Source organism: Musca domestica, unplaced genomic scaffold (genome assembly GCF_030504385.1).
Source record: "Musca domestica strain aabys unplaced genomic scaffold, Musca_domestica.polishedcontigs.V.1.1 4, whole genome shotgun sequence".
Classification (NCBI taxonomy): Eukaryota; Metazoa; Arthropoda; class Insecta; order Diptera; family Muscidae; genus Musca; species Musca domestica.
The window spans coordinates 5925373-5940161 of record NW_026712328.1 but is presented as its reverse complement, the minus strand read 5'-3'; the positions used below and the strand labels follow the sequence as shown (position 1 = coordinate 5940161).

At 34.5% G+C, this 14789-nt stretch overlaps 1 protein-coding gene across 1 annotated transcript in view; it reads left to right on the top strand.

Moving 5' to 3' along the window:
• The window catches only part of LOC101898901 (synaptosomal-associated protein 25), a 750023-nt gene that overhangs the window by 399516 nt on the left and 335718 nt on the right, over positions 1-14789 (top strand). Inside the window, exon 4 of the mRNA XM_059126630.1 lies at positions 9840-9888. Within this exon, the coding sequence (XP_058982613.1) occupies positions 9840-9888 (49 nt within the window). The remainder of the gene's footprint in view (positions 1-9839; positions 9889-14789) is intronic.

Below are 14789 nucleotides of genomic sequence, written 5' to 3'. Positions count from 1 at the left end.
GTATGATAATGTTAGAATTCTGGTTAACAACCAACTTAAGGCTCTTTTTGATCTTCCAGTGCTCGATATCGAAACTAGCGCAGGTTTAAAAGGTTTTCAAAGAGGTATTAACGGTTGAGTCTCTTCTATGTCAATTTATGATGTTGCTACTGACAATTGGGACCCAATATTAGTTTTTCTTTGTTTACAAAGGCTTCCCAAAAATACAGTTACGCTGTGGGAACAAGGTATTAAAGATAAATCAGCGTTGTCTTCCTGGAAAGACTTAGATCTCTTTTTGACAGAAAGAATCCAGACGCTCACCTGCCTTAAAGATATAAAGGGAATAGACTCCACTACAAAATCCGAGAAAAATGAAGCTAGAACACATTTTACGAATGCTGCTCCACCTAGGTCTCCACAATCTTCCTCTGATAAATTCTGTGTATTCTGTCCTAGGCAAATCCATCATCTACGTGAATGCCCAGAATTTAGAAAGCGAACTTCAGCAGACCGCTATTCAGTAGTAAAGCGGCACAAACTTTGCATTAATTGCCTATCCCGAGGCCATGATGTTAGGAATTGTACAAGTTCCCATAATTGCTCCAAATGTCATAAACGTCATCACACACTTCTCCACTATGACTACGACTCCGTCACAGACTTCTCCTCAATCGATTTGTATTCCACGCTCCCCCCAACAATCTACTTCTAATCTAAATAGGCCTTCGACTTCTTCGGATCAAACTTCGAATGCTTTAAGTAGGCAGGTATTCCATACCTCGCAAAATAAATCAGTCCTACTGGGCACAGCTATGGTCAACATTATTCATCATGGTGTCACCTATACAGCTCGTGCTCTTATAGACCCTGCTTCCGAAAGAAAGCTTACAGCAGCGACTTGGTATAGACACAATTTCTACTGATGCTACAATTTCCGGAGTAAACCAAGCGGTTTCAATCATGTCGCAAAAATCATGTTCTTTGTGTGTAGGATCTCGAGTAGACAGTACATGACAGCACTAGTTGTACCACCTATATCAGGCAATCTTCCTTCGATTTCCGTCAGCAGGGAACTTGCTTCTAATATGCCAAATCTACGTTTGGCAGATAAAATTTGTTCAACTGTCGTCCAGTAGAAATATTAATAGGTGCAGATTTATATCCAAAAATAATTCTCCCGGGTATACATTCCCATATTTTAGGTTCCCTAGTTGCCCAAAGAACAGTTTTCGGTTGGGTTATTACAGGTCCGGTCCCTACTAGCACAACTCCTTCTAGAAGCGTAACGTCATTTGCAACTAACATTACCTACTCCCCTGAAAATAGGCGCAGTAAAACACTTCTTCGTTTCTCGGAATTGGAAAAAGTGCGTGTGTAATTTCGTGTTTCCTTCTGACCAATATTGTTAAAAATATTGCATGTTACGCATGCAGTATTGAATACCTCAATCAATTTCGTTGATTCGTAAGGTAATTAGAAAACGTAAACAATGCACTAATCCTGTCCACAAATTATGGCTTCTCTACCATTCGCCACTACAGGCATAGATTTTGCAGGTCCTTTCGATTGAAAATACTTTACAGGGCGTTGTTGTAAAACAACAAATGGCTACGTATGTGTATCGGTTTGCTTTTCTACGAGAGCAATACATCTTGCCCAGAAAATCGTATGGCATTAACACCAGGTCATTGTTGATAAGGGTCTCCGATCCTAGGCCCTCCTGAACCTTTAAGAGATGAATCTCCTTTGAATATCGTGAATCGACATTTTAAATTAAAAGTACCTACTCAAATCTGCTTACGGTAGAAAAAGTATACATAAACGGTATAAATGGCTGTATCTAGAGCGCGATATTCAAACGGATGATATTATAGAAATTCGTAACAAACAATTACCTCCCACAACGTGGAAATTAGGTCGTGTAACTCGCGTTTATCCCGGCATCGACGGTCGCGCCCGTGTCGCCTACGTAAAAACGAAATTGTAAGACGACCAGTAGACTAGTTGGTCAATTTGGCCATTTTAAATTGTTAGTACTTCTCACTTCGCGGCGTCTCTATCTTTTCACAGAATGAAAATATTTGTATGATGGCCGCCACTCTTCCTGATTGTGAGGATCTCGTCCCCATATCCGACAAGGAGAGAGAAGAACTTCCGGCTACATCCATCACAGGAGGTATAGAATCCCCATCTGGAATTTACCCCATACACAAGTGATAACAAATCGGCAGCTGACACTCCCATGTACCACATTCTATCACCGCTCTCTTCCTAACATATAAAGGAGCCAAACCAGGCCGGGAGCACTGGACCTGCCCCTCTTTCAGAGGAAATCAAAGAATCAGGTCCCAGTGTAATACCTGTGAAAGCACATAAAGGAGTGAAACAGGCTTCCCGAATTAGGTACAACTAACTATGTTTGGTTGGGGTTTCTTCCGAAAGGTAACCTGTTTGACCTCTTTCTGAGTGCAGCCATACGGTGTCGCGCGACCTGCTGATTACTGAGCTCCAAACCAATTTTTTCCTTATATGCAATATTAAATTGCCTTGGCTCACCGAGCATATTTTTTGAATACTTTATCATTTTATTGCAACATAGCAAGATGTTGCAAGGCTGGCGGCAATGTTAAGTATGAATCATTATTGTTCTTATTTTTCTCATTAATTTAATTTTATTTGGATACCTTATAATTCTTATACTTGGTTTGAATACAACTTTGTGACAAAGTGATAATGTCAAAATTATAACTAGCGAATTAAGCATTGAGCGCCACTTTGCAACACCTACGCTTTTCTCGTTACATTGTAACGATTAGAATCAAAGAATTCGTTTTCTGGATTACGTCCAATTCGTACCAGCAAAGTACAGGTAAAAATATTATTTACGATAATATTACCAATATTACACAATAAAATCCAAGTCAATATTGACAAATTAAACTAAATCCCTTTTGTGTTTTTATTATTTCTATTTTTCTTTTTATTGCTACGCAAACAGCTTATATTCTCCGTTTTATAAAAGGCCTGAAGGGAATACGAACAAAAGTAGAACACCTAACATCAGAAGAGATAGAAGAAGCGGAGATTAAAATTATAAAATTACATCAAGGGCACAACTGAAAAATTCTGGGATAGTGAATCATCGGAGCAAAATAGGGGCATTGCACCCGCAACTAGACCAGGCTGGGAGGCTTGAATTTTCATCATTGCCCTATAATCACAAGCAACCAATCTTCATCCAGAAGTCAAGGTTAGCAGGGAATATTATTATTATTCACATCGATACACTGCATGGAGGAAATTAGCTTATGGAGAATATATTAAGGCGGAAATATTGGATCATCGGAGTCAAAAATAGAATAAAACTCTGCATTAGGAGTTGCCCAAGATGTACTCGTTTTCGAGGTGAAGTACGAAACCAAATGATGGGAAATCTACCAGCTTGCAGAGTCAACCCTTTCAGCATTGCGGCGTGGATTATGCAGGTCCGATCCAGATAAAGTGCTCCAAAACAAGAGGAAGAAGGTCCACGAAAGGATACGTAGCTGTGATGTCTGTATGGCAACTAAAGCGGTCCACTTAGAGACCGTCAGTAAACTTACAACAGATGCATTTTTGGCAGCTCTAAGACGAATGTTTGCAAGAAGAGGTAAATCAACCGACATGTATTGGACAACGGCCATTAAGAAGAGCACGAAGGCAGCACACATTTTAGAAAAGGAAAAAATAAAATGGTACTTCATTCCCCCCTCAGTTCCTCACAATGGAGGAATTTGCAAAGCAGCTGTAAAATCGACGAAATATCATCTTAAAAGCATAATGGGTGATACGAACCTTACATATGATGAAGTTAGTACAGTTCTGGCTCCGAAGTTCTGGCAGTTTTGAACTCAAGGCCGTGGAAACTGCTGCAACGTATAAAGAATCACTTCTGGAAGAAGTGGAAGTAGGAGTATTTGACGTCGTTCCAAAACCATACCAAGTGGACAAAGAAAAAAAGAAATCACGAAGTGGCAGAGGTTGTAATAATAAAAAACGAGGAGATTCATCCAGCTCGTTGGCCACTGGCGAAAGTGATGGGGGTTCATCCGGGCAAAGACGGAATTGTGCGAGTAGTTACATAAAAGACACAAGATAAAGTTTTAAAAAGACCTTTAAAAACGCTATGAGGAATCGGAGGTAATACCGAATCACGTAGCACAGTGGAATCTGAAAAAGAGGGAAAAAGAAAGCTAAATCAGCCGGTAACGATGTGGTTACTTATAATTCACTTTTTGATGATAATGTCTACAAGAGCATCATCTGTTCATGAACTAAATAGTTCCACCACAATATATTTGGATCCTATGGCTCAGATTAATATGGTCTTGTCTTAATGGGACATAGTGATCTACTTTGAGCTGAAACCATATTTCAAAGGAATTATGCCCAAGGCAACAGACGTTTGAAGAACAGTGTTGGTCTACAATAAAGAACGTGGAGTATGGCATTACTAAGATTAAAACGAATAATCGGTTATTTATAAAGGAAGAGAAGCGCCAAAAAAGAGGAACTCCATTGAAATTCGTAGGCACATTTCAACACTGGGCATTTGGGGTAATGGACGATGATGACAGAATGGCTATGGAAAATAATATGAAGAACCTCTTGGACAATCAAAAATATCAGTAGTTGATGCTACTGTCAATCTGTATAGAGAATCTATAAGATTTTTTTTTAATAGCCAAACAGATCCATGAGCTAGTTGAGGAATGTGACGAAGTGCAAAGAGAAATAATAGATGCGTTAATTGATGTGAATAGCGGGAAATTCCATACCGTGCTCATAACCCCCTCACAATTACAAATGAAAATATTGAAATTCGAGAGAGCCTTCCTTATAAGTATGTGTTACCAGGCGAACGTACAGGAATGGAATTAAACGATATCTTGCACTTAATGACGGGTCACGGTACATTTGTAGGACCGCAATTGGTTCTGGACATAAAGATTCCGCTATTCAACCGACAATCATCCCAATTCTACAAAGTTATTCCGTTACCATTTCAAGAGGGACATACAGTGATGATACCCCGGGTGAAAGCCCCGTATATTGAGTATAATTTCGAAATAGATCCTTTCTATTTCTTAACCCAGGCAATGCTAAATGAATGCAAAAAGATGTTGGGCAATGAAATAATGTGCGAAGGTAATTTTCCTTGGAGAGATGCGTCCACTAATAATTGTGAATTATCGCCACTGAGACCTCATATCAACTTAAACTGAGCTTATGACGAAGTAGAAAGCATGCCTTATTGGATTTTAAACATTTTCAACTACTACAGCCATCTTAAATGCTCTCACACACAGCAAATACTAATGAAACTACCGCAGCAAGGAATTCTCTCGATGATGCACATCGAGAACGCAACAATATAACGATAGAATGTCATTCAGTTCTAATGAAGGATGTAAGACCGACCGAAAAAGAAGCTATTAAATTCCCGGGAAACGCGTTGATTAATCTAAATCAAGAAATAGCTGCGCTAAAGATGATTGTTGCAGATTTAAGGAACGAAAATGTGGAATTGAGTGGATTGAAATTTCATCATATATCGGCACATGTATCATTCCCATCGGTTATTGCAGTTATTATAATTTTAATTATATTACTTATAAGAAAGGAAATAAAAACTATTCGCATAGCAGCTATCCAATTTCCTCGGGCCCAAGAGATATAAATAAATTATTTGCCGCCCGGGAGAATGTTCATACGAACAGAGTAAGTTTAATATTCCAATATGAATTGATATTGATTTAGTATAATATAGAATCTTGTATGTTTATGGCAAATGTTTATGTTCAGCGATAAGATGTGTTTTTAGGAAAACTGATTATGTGTAATGATAAGTGCTTGAGTAAAAAATGACAAGCGTTAATGCATTGTGAAGTATTGGAAAGTTCGAAAGGCAATAAAATCTTTGTGCGTGCGCTGATAATAAAGAATTTGAAAATGTTCACACACAAATAAGCAATGCCGATACTAGGTAGCATAAAGAAATGCCACCTCTTGCGTAGGGACAAAACAACCCTTTATGTGCATTGATGATATGCATTATTAGAATTGAAGTAGGCTAAGTTAGATTAGTGCAAGTAGCTAGTAAGATATAAAAATTGTGAAATAAAATCAGAATCAAAATTATATCCGAACATAAATGTTTCTTTCCTTCTCAACTAAACAATGCTATCAAGAGTGGTATGAATTCTGCCCGTTTACAAAATACGGACGTACGAACAGGGTCAAAATAACTTAAAACTTGTATATCAATTCATTCCAAAAGTACCGTGATTTTAACAGGCATACGAAGAGTTAGAGGGACATTATTATTTTTATTTCGAGGAGTTTCAAATTGGATGACAAAAAAGTCTATTTTATGTAATATTTTTTAAGTTATTTTGAAGAGCCTAAAATATTCCACTCCTCTCAGTGTTTGGTATTTTGATACTCCATACTATGGAGGGTATATTAACTTCGTCGTTCCGTTTGTAATTCCTCGAAATACTGATGTCAGGCCCAACAAACATACTTGATCAACACATACACTTGATCAGTTGTTGCAAAATATTATGGCTTAATCCCATTATTGTTGTAATATCCTCCACCTGAGAAGGAGGACACATAAAATTTCTCATTCCGTTTGTAACACCTCTATGTATTAGTCATAGACTCCATAAAATATATATATATATTCGTGATCGGCATAAAATTCTATGTTGATTTTATGATGTTGTCTGTTTTTTGAAATCACGATGCAGACCACATTATCTGACGTAGAGATTTAACCAACGTAGAGGTTCATTGAATAAATGAAAAAGTATCATTGAGTTTCATTAATGTAAAATTAACGAAATTGTTCATTAATATAATGAAAATTCTTCCTTGATTCAGTGAAATGAAAATGGTGGAGGGTATTAAAAGCTCGGTCCGGCCGACCTTTGCTTTTTTTACTTCTTAATACCTACACCACATTATGGTAGTGGGTAATTTGTCGTTGTGCATTTGTTTGTAGCAGGTAGAAATACGCGAGATAAACCCTACTTTCTTGGATGATCTTTATAAAATCACGTTCTGAGTCGGTTTATGCATGTCGGCAAGTCTGACGGTCTGCCATGTATTTTTATGAACAAAATGCAGACCGCCTTTATTGTTCGATTGATATGAAATTTTCCATGTATCATTTATGAAAAAAAATCAACGAAACCGGTTCATTGATGCAACGAAGGATTTTTCTTTCAGTATACATAACGGTACCTCCCTATTTTCTGTATTTTGATAAAATTAGCGATATAGTCAACGGAGCTGCTTTTGATTTCGTATTTGAACGTCCCAATGCGTATGCAGATCCTGTTGTCGTAAAGCCCCCATTATTCACAGATATGGCTGATATAAGTGTTCACGTACTGGTCGATTTAAAGTGTTTTAAAATACCTGTACCCATATTTAAGCCGTGGGCTTCCATATTTAAACCGTGGACATCAAATGTGTGGATGAGCTATACAAATCCATTAAAAAGTATAAATCAATCTTATCCCCATGTAAGGGATGAAATTAATTTTTAGTATGGTAAAAATCGCAGCAAAATTTTCCAGTCAAATGTGCAGTAATTTGGAATTTACTGTATTTTGTACACCTCATAATTTAGGGATGAATGATTTAAGAATAGCCAAAGCTAATTACTTTTTTAAACTCAGTGGAACATCAGATTGTGCATTAGAGTCCTTATAAGTCCCGCTAACCATATCGGTCTGTTTGTCCACCAAAAGGTGGACTTGAGGGGGCATTATTACATGGAAAAAAATTATAAAATTCGTAGATATGTTGAAATTTTTGTGTAAGATTTCCACCCACATATACATTTTTAGCCAAATCCTTTGAAATATGGTAAAATTAGGAGGTACCTTTATATACTCCGAAATATCGACCTACATTGAAAACTTTCTTCCACCCCTTATAATCCAACATGACAAATACAGGCCAAATCAGTTATATTGCTATTTTACACCCATTACCGTAAGATGGGAATTAATTTTATTTGCCATTTAAATTGTAAGTTGGAGACCCCATAAAGTCCAGACTTGGGGATACTCCAATGTGGGGACTTTACTTAAATAAATTCCTATGTGGCAATTATCTGTTTGATGGTTCCCTACCTCAGGGTAGCATAAATACAATTTTTTAGCCAAATCAATTGATGGATGTGGTCAAGACCAATATGGGCCCTACTCTGAAAATTTCAAATTTTATGCGAAGAGGTTCTCTACCCCTTAGAAACAAAGATGCCAAATAAGGGCCAAAATATGAAAAATTGGCCAAGACCCCCAAAAATAGCTTAAATTATACGATGGTTATATAAATATGAAATCGGGTTGTACCCTTATCCGTGAGTTATGATCGATATCATGACCTGCAAAAGCGATTCAAGGTATCTTGAATGTTTGGGAAAATTTTCTGGAAGGATAGAAATCCTTTTCTTACTAAGAGTCCCATTCGCTCTACTATTTTCCACCCTTTATATTTGGTATTTTACTGATTGTAATCCCAAAGAATTTTTCATTTTGATCTGACATTGAATGGATTATTGTCACATGAAAGAAGTAGGTCCACGCTTTGAAATTTCGGTAATTTTTGTTTATTTTAATGTGTTCGCATCTTCCAGCTGAACCACGATGTCGGCCCTGGAGTTGAAAGGTAGATGTCATTTAACATCGTATTTCGCACTTATTTCATTTTTTTGTGAAAAATTGTATATAGTGAAAAATTATTCTTTATTTTGTTCACAAAAAAATCCACTGAATTCAATATGATAATACAAATTGAAAAAAAATTGACAAAAGAAGAATAACAAATTGACAAAATCTTCAACTTGTTCGCTGATTTTTTACAGCAAATGTTTAAAGATCCTTACAAAGTTTGTCAATAGAATGTACTATTATTTTAAAATTCGATTCCATTGAAATTTTTTTTTTTGATTTTTTCCCGGTTTGAGAATTTTATCAATGAGATCTCTTTTTTCGTGATTTTTTAGCGATTTTGAAAAGTAATTATCTTTTAACTTAGGTGTGACCGTGTTAAATTATTTCGATATCATCTGTTCCTTTTCGCCACCACATAATTCGGTACTACACTTCCATGGCAAATTGCACATCAATTTCAGTTCTCAAGAAATCAAGTCAATTAAATAAATTGGTATTAATATTCGAATTCAAAAATAAAATATAAAAAACACCACAAATGTACTTTCGAAAAAAGTAAGTCAAAATGGAAAAAATCATGCAAAATAAAACATTACTATTGTACATTTCAAAAGTCAAAATGAAAATGTTAATATATCACATTTTTCGCTTTTTTTTTTTTTTTTTTTTTTGGATATTATCCTTTTCGGACAGGAGACAATTCCGAATTGTATGAATCGTTAAAATCAGTCCAGCGGTTCTTAAGTAGCGTAGTAACTAACACAACTTTCTTTCATATATATTTAGATAAATTATAAGATATAATGCAATAATTGTGATTTTTTAATGTAATGGATTTTTCATATAAAAATAGTTTTTTTCTGTAACGATTGTTGTCAAAACTCTACTCATTGCCCTAAGACATAAGGGCTAAGTGTAGTCATACTAACAATTTCAACCACATTATAAAGCCACAATAGTATAAGGGACTTTTACGCTTTAAATATATTGAATTTGTAAACTCAAAAAAAGAAATGAGAAATTATTGCTTAATGATTTGTTTAGATACTGTTTTCCTTGCATTTTTATATTGCTTATATCAGGGAAATACGTGTTTAATTTTTTTTATCATATTTTATATTTCAGAGTAAAGAAGCGGGGATTCGAACCCTTGTGGCTCTGGATGATCAAGGAGGTAAGATATAAAAAGATAAATGGCAAATTGCTCATCAACTTCATATCTGCTTCTTACACAAATAGAAAATGGTATAAAAAATGTGTAGTAACTCATCAATTGAGAACGGCTAGTCCGATTTGACTTTCATTTTCTTTCGGTTGTTTGTAATCACAGTGAGAAGAGTCTTACGAAAAGGTTTGTACGTTTGATTGTTTCTTTATAATTCATGTTCATGTTTTGATACACCAAACACGATATTTACGTCCTATTCCAATGATTTTAATTTATTAAAATTGGATATAGCTCCCATTTAAATATTCCTCCGATATCACAAATTTAATGCCCTAAACACGATATGTATTTCCGATTCCAATGGAATTCAAATTTTGGCACAATAATAAATTCGCCAAGTTATTTCCATATAATTCAATATATAATCCGTTGAGACTTTGATGTAGTTCCCACATATAGTTTTGGTAGATTTCACACATTTTTTGCACTGAAAACGATATGTATGTCCGATTACAATAAAATTCGGAATGAGGTACGGAATTTGGTACAAAAATAAATTGAAATCGGTTTAGTTTTTAATATAGATCCCATATACAGTTTCGAAAGATGTTTTATATTTGATGCACTAACTAAAATAAATACACAAAAATTTAATTGTGGCAACAACTATTACTGGGAAATATGTAGGTTCAGTTGTATTGCTACCTCGGATCCCTCTAGTAGCAACAGAAATGCCGTTCAAAAGAATACAGTTTCCTATCCTGCTTTACCTGGTATGTTCACGCATTTGTCAATTTGTTTTACTATTATTCAAAAACCATAAAACTTTCGCAAATAAAATTTTCAATGCATATAAAAACTAAAGGGGTAGCGAAGCATACCGGACTCAGCCAGTATATATACTGATAGATTACTTCAAACTGACAGAATCTTAATTAACTTAATTAATTAACTGTTAACTTCCTCCTTTTTATATTCTTTGTCTGTTACTACAATATTTTCTTTACAATGATCATCAGATGATCGCATTAAATCCGTAGAAGTATTGCTTTCTCTCACTTTCATTCACAAACTCGAAATATTTATCGGATAACCCAATATATATATATATATATATATATATATATATATATATATATATATATATATATATATATATATATATATATATATATATATATATATATATATATATATATATATATATATATATATATATTACTTAAAATTTCACCAAAACTTGAGAAAAGTATTAAAAAATAATTCAAAAACTACTCAATTAAAAAATAGTTTTGATCCGGCAGTTTCTTTTATTTTTGGAAAAAATGTTGCCTATCTAAAGGAAAGAGATTAATTCACAGATTCTAAATATAAGAAAGGTACGTTTTACTTTTCTTATTAAATCTCATTCTTATTTCAATTGAAAATCCATACGTTACTGAAGGTAATCATACTATTCTTGATTTTCTACCTATATTTGGTTTAGAATGATCATTAAACAAAACACTATTTAAAAGCAAAAATATTTTCAAATTCTGTATCAAACTGTGAATTAGTAATATAGCATTGTTTTATACTATTTGAAATAAAAATATATACAAAATAATATTTTCTACAGAAATACCATATGCCGACTATTGGCAAATAGACATGCCGAGCATTGGAAAATGGTGCCGACTACTGGCAAAAAACTACTATATATCTATTTATTTATTGTTATATTCGTTCCTACACAACAAGATTAACATCTTATAAGTTATAGTGAAGGAATTATAATTACAAACAAATATCCGCTTAAACTTAGAAAGAAATAAAAGATTTTATGTAAATGAGGCACGATAATTATAAAATTAAGCTTATATAAACATTAATTGAAATTTTTGAATGTGAAATAGAAGTAGTATTTTCAATAATGACATAAAAGCAATGACAAAATATTAAAATGCTTACACTCCGATAACTGCCTCCAAATTATGAAAATAATTCATTAATTTTATTTTAAATATAGATACGTTGCTGATACCTTGAATTTCAGATGGAAATGTATTCCATAGGCGTATTGAGCCAATAAAAAATTCCCACTCCGAAACAAGACACCGCCGTTTGAGAGGTGTTAACTTTTTTCCTCTATTCGACGTTGCAAATCTGATCCTCTCAAATAGGTATTTCGGTGTTAGTTTGTATATTATTTTATGAAGGAATAATAGTGCTCTGGTTTTAATGAAGGACTATAAGCTGATCCCATATAACGTATCCGAATATTGACTAATATGCTGCATTCTACTTAAACCATACACATAACGAATAATGCTATTATAAGCCACATTTAACTTATTTAGGCTATGTGCATCACAAAAAGCAAAGATCTCACATCCGTATATTAACCCTGGTATCAAGTAAGATTTAGCCAAAAGTTGTCTTATGTATGGCAGAGTAAAGGAGTGGGAAAGCCATAATATTCGCAATTTTGAATAAGTCTGTCCTATAGCCATATTAATGTGATTTGTCCAAGTTAGAGAAGAATTGAATACAACACCAAGGTTTTTTGTACTGGCAACAAGTGAAATTCTTTCTTGATTGACAAGTATATTAATATCATCTATCTGTAGGTTTTTATTTTTGTGAATAAAAAGACACTTGGATTTTTGTGAGTTAAGGAAATGTCAATTTGCTCTTGCCCAATTGCCTACCCTGCCGAGGTCATCATTACGTTTTTGGATGCAGTCATTAATACCGTTTACCGGGCTACTAATATAGATTTGAACATCATCCGCATACATGTGTATTTTACTATGAATAAGTTGTAGCGGAAGGTCATTAGCATATAGAGAGAAGAGGAGTGGACCCAATATGGAACCCTGGATAACTCCTTTCTCTACTCTTAATGGTTTAGATTTAGAATTACCTGATACTACCGATTGTGTTCGATCCGATAAGTATGATTTTATGAGTCTTGTTGATGTGTTTGCAAAATTGTAAAAGTGATGTAGCTTAAAACAAAGATTATTGTGATCAACAGTGTCAAAAGCTTTTGAGTGATCAAGCAATACCAATAAAACTGCTTTATTTTCCTCTATGTCGTTCCTTACCGACTCCGAAACTTCAATTAAGGCACTAATACAGCTATGATCTGCTCGAAATCCAGACTGAGCTGTTGTTAATGGACATTCTCGTTGTATGTACTCTGACATTTGTTTATAAAGTAACTTTTCAAAAACTTTTGAACAGAAAGATAAAATTGATACTGGTCGGTATTCAGTATTTGTTTTGGGCAAAGGAATTACTTTTGCATGCTTCCAAACCATTGGATAAATGCTAGTACTCAAAATTGTATTGAAAATGTATGTGAAGATGGGTAGGAAGTAGTATCCGTATGAATTTTGGATCAATATAATCAGCACCAATTGCATTGGATTTTATCTGTCTGAAGCTGTATTGGACTTCGTCATTGGTAACACATCGGAACTCAAATTTTCTCTCACCAGACAGACCATCCAAGTTTTCGACGTAAGAGCCGTAGAAGGAGGAGTTAGCTTGAACTGTCGGAATGTTTGTGAACGTTTTGTTTAGCTCGTCCACATCTACATGAAATGTCTGAAGAGTCTGTGATTTTCCTACACCAATGTGAATGACTTTCCATTTGTTTCTTGAATTTACCGCTGTGTTAAAACCTGTGTAATAATATTCTGTTTTTGCTGTGTTAATTTCATTGTTCACCATTTTTCGTGCAGACCGATATTCTTCGTGGAGATCTGGAGTTTTGTATCGCTTCCACCTTGAGTAAGCTCTATCTCTTTTGGCTATATATGATTTTATGGTGGAGTTAAACCAGGGCTTGGTGTTCGATTTATTCATCTTGCTTCTAATCGGAACAGTGTCATTAGGGAAAGGATATTTTTTGAAGAAACTCTACTTGGTCATCAACAGAAATAAGACCATAAATATCGCTCCAATTTATATGAAAGAATTTTTCCTCCAGAATATCATAACTAAATTTCGGTAGTCCCGAACGGTGTATGTCTGAAAGGATTACATTATATTAAAGTCGTAAACCAGGAAGATCATGTCATGCATGGAAAAACATGGCGCTGAACACTGATCGTACATAAGAATATGACGAAAAATAAGTCAGGTAGAGTACTGGTCGTCATTGAAAAGTGCGTAGGACATGTTGTATTTGGAGCATGTAAAGCAAATGATGACATAAGGGTTGTTAATGAAGCGTCATTAAGAATATTACAATTTAAATCTCCAGTTATAATAACTTTGTTATATCCCATTGTAACATTCTCCAGAACATCTTCAAGTTGATGGAGTCTAATGTTGTTGTTGGGTCGATATATGCAACCAATCAACATTTTCTCGTTGTTAGACTTTAGTTCGATGAAAATGTGTTCGATTTCATCACCTTCACTTAATTTGATTCGTAACCGAGAATATAAAGTATTTTTAACGAAAATGACAACGCCGCCCACACGTCGTCCTCTGTCCGACCTATATACTGTATACCTTTGCAAATTAATTAAACTGTCGGGAATTGATAAGTGAAGCCATGTCTCAGAGAGACATATAATATCTACACCTGAATTTTCAAAAATGTATCTAAATTCATCTGTTTTATTCAAAATACTTTGCGAATTTATATGACATATTTTTATCCCCTTTCTTTGATTGGCTGAGATTTTTACTAAACTCCTTATTACACCTAAGGATTTGGTATCTGTAAAAATTGTATCTTCCAAAGGGAGAAATATGTAGAGGAAGTTATGAAATGTAAGTATGTTGGAAACAAAAGTAAGTTGTAAAAAGTAATAATATCATTAAAATCAAATAGTAAAAGACACAAATAATTACAAAAAAAAAAAAAAATATGATGACTGTTGTTGTTGGCCCATAGCACGACATTC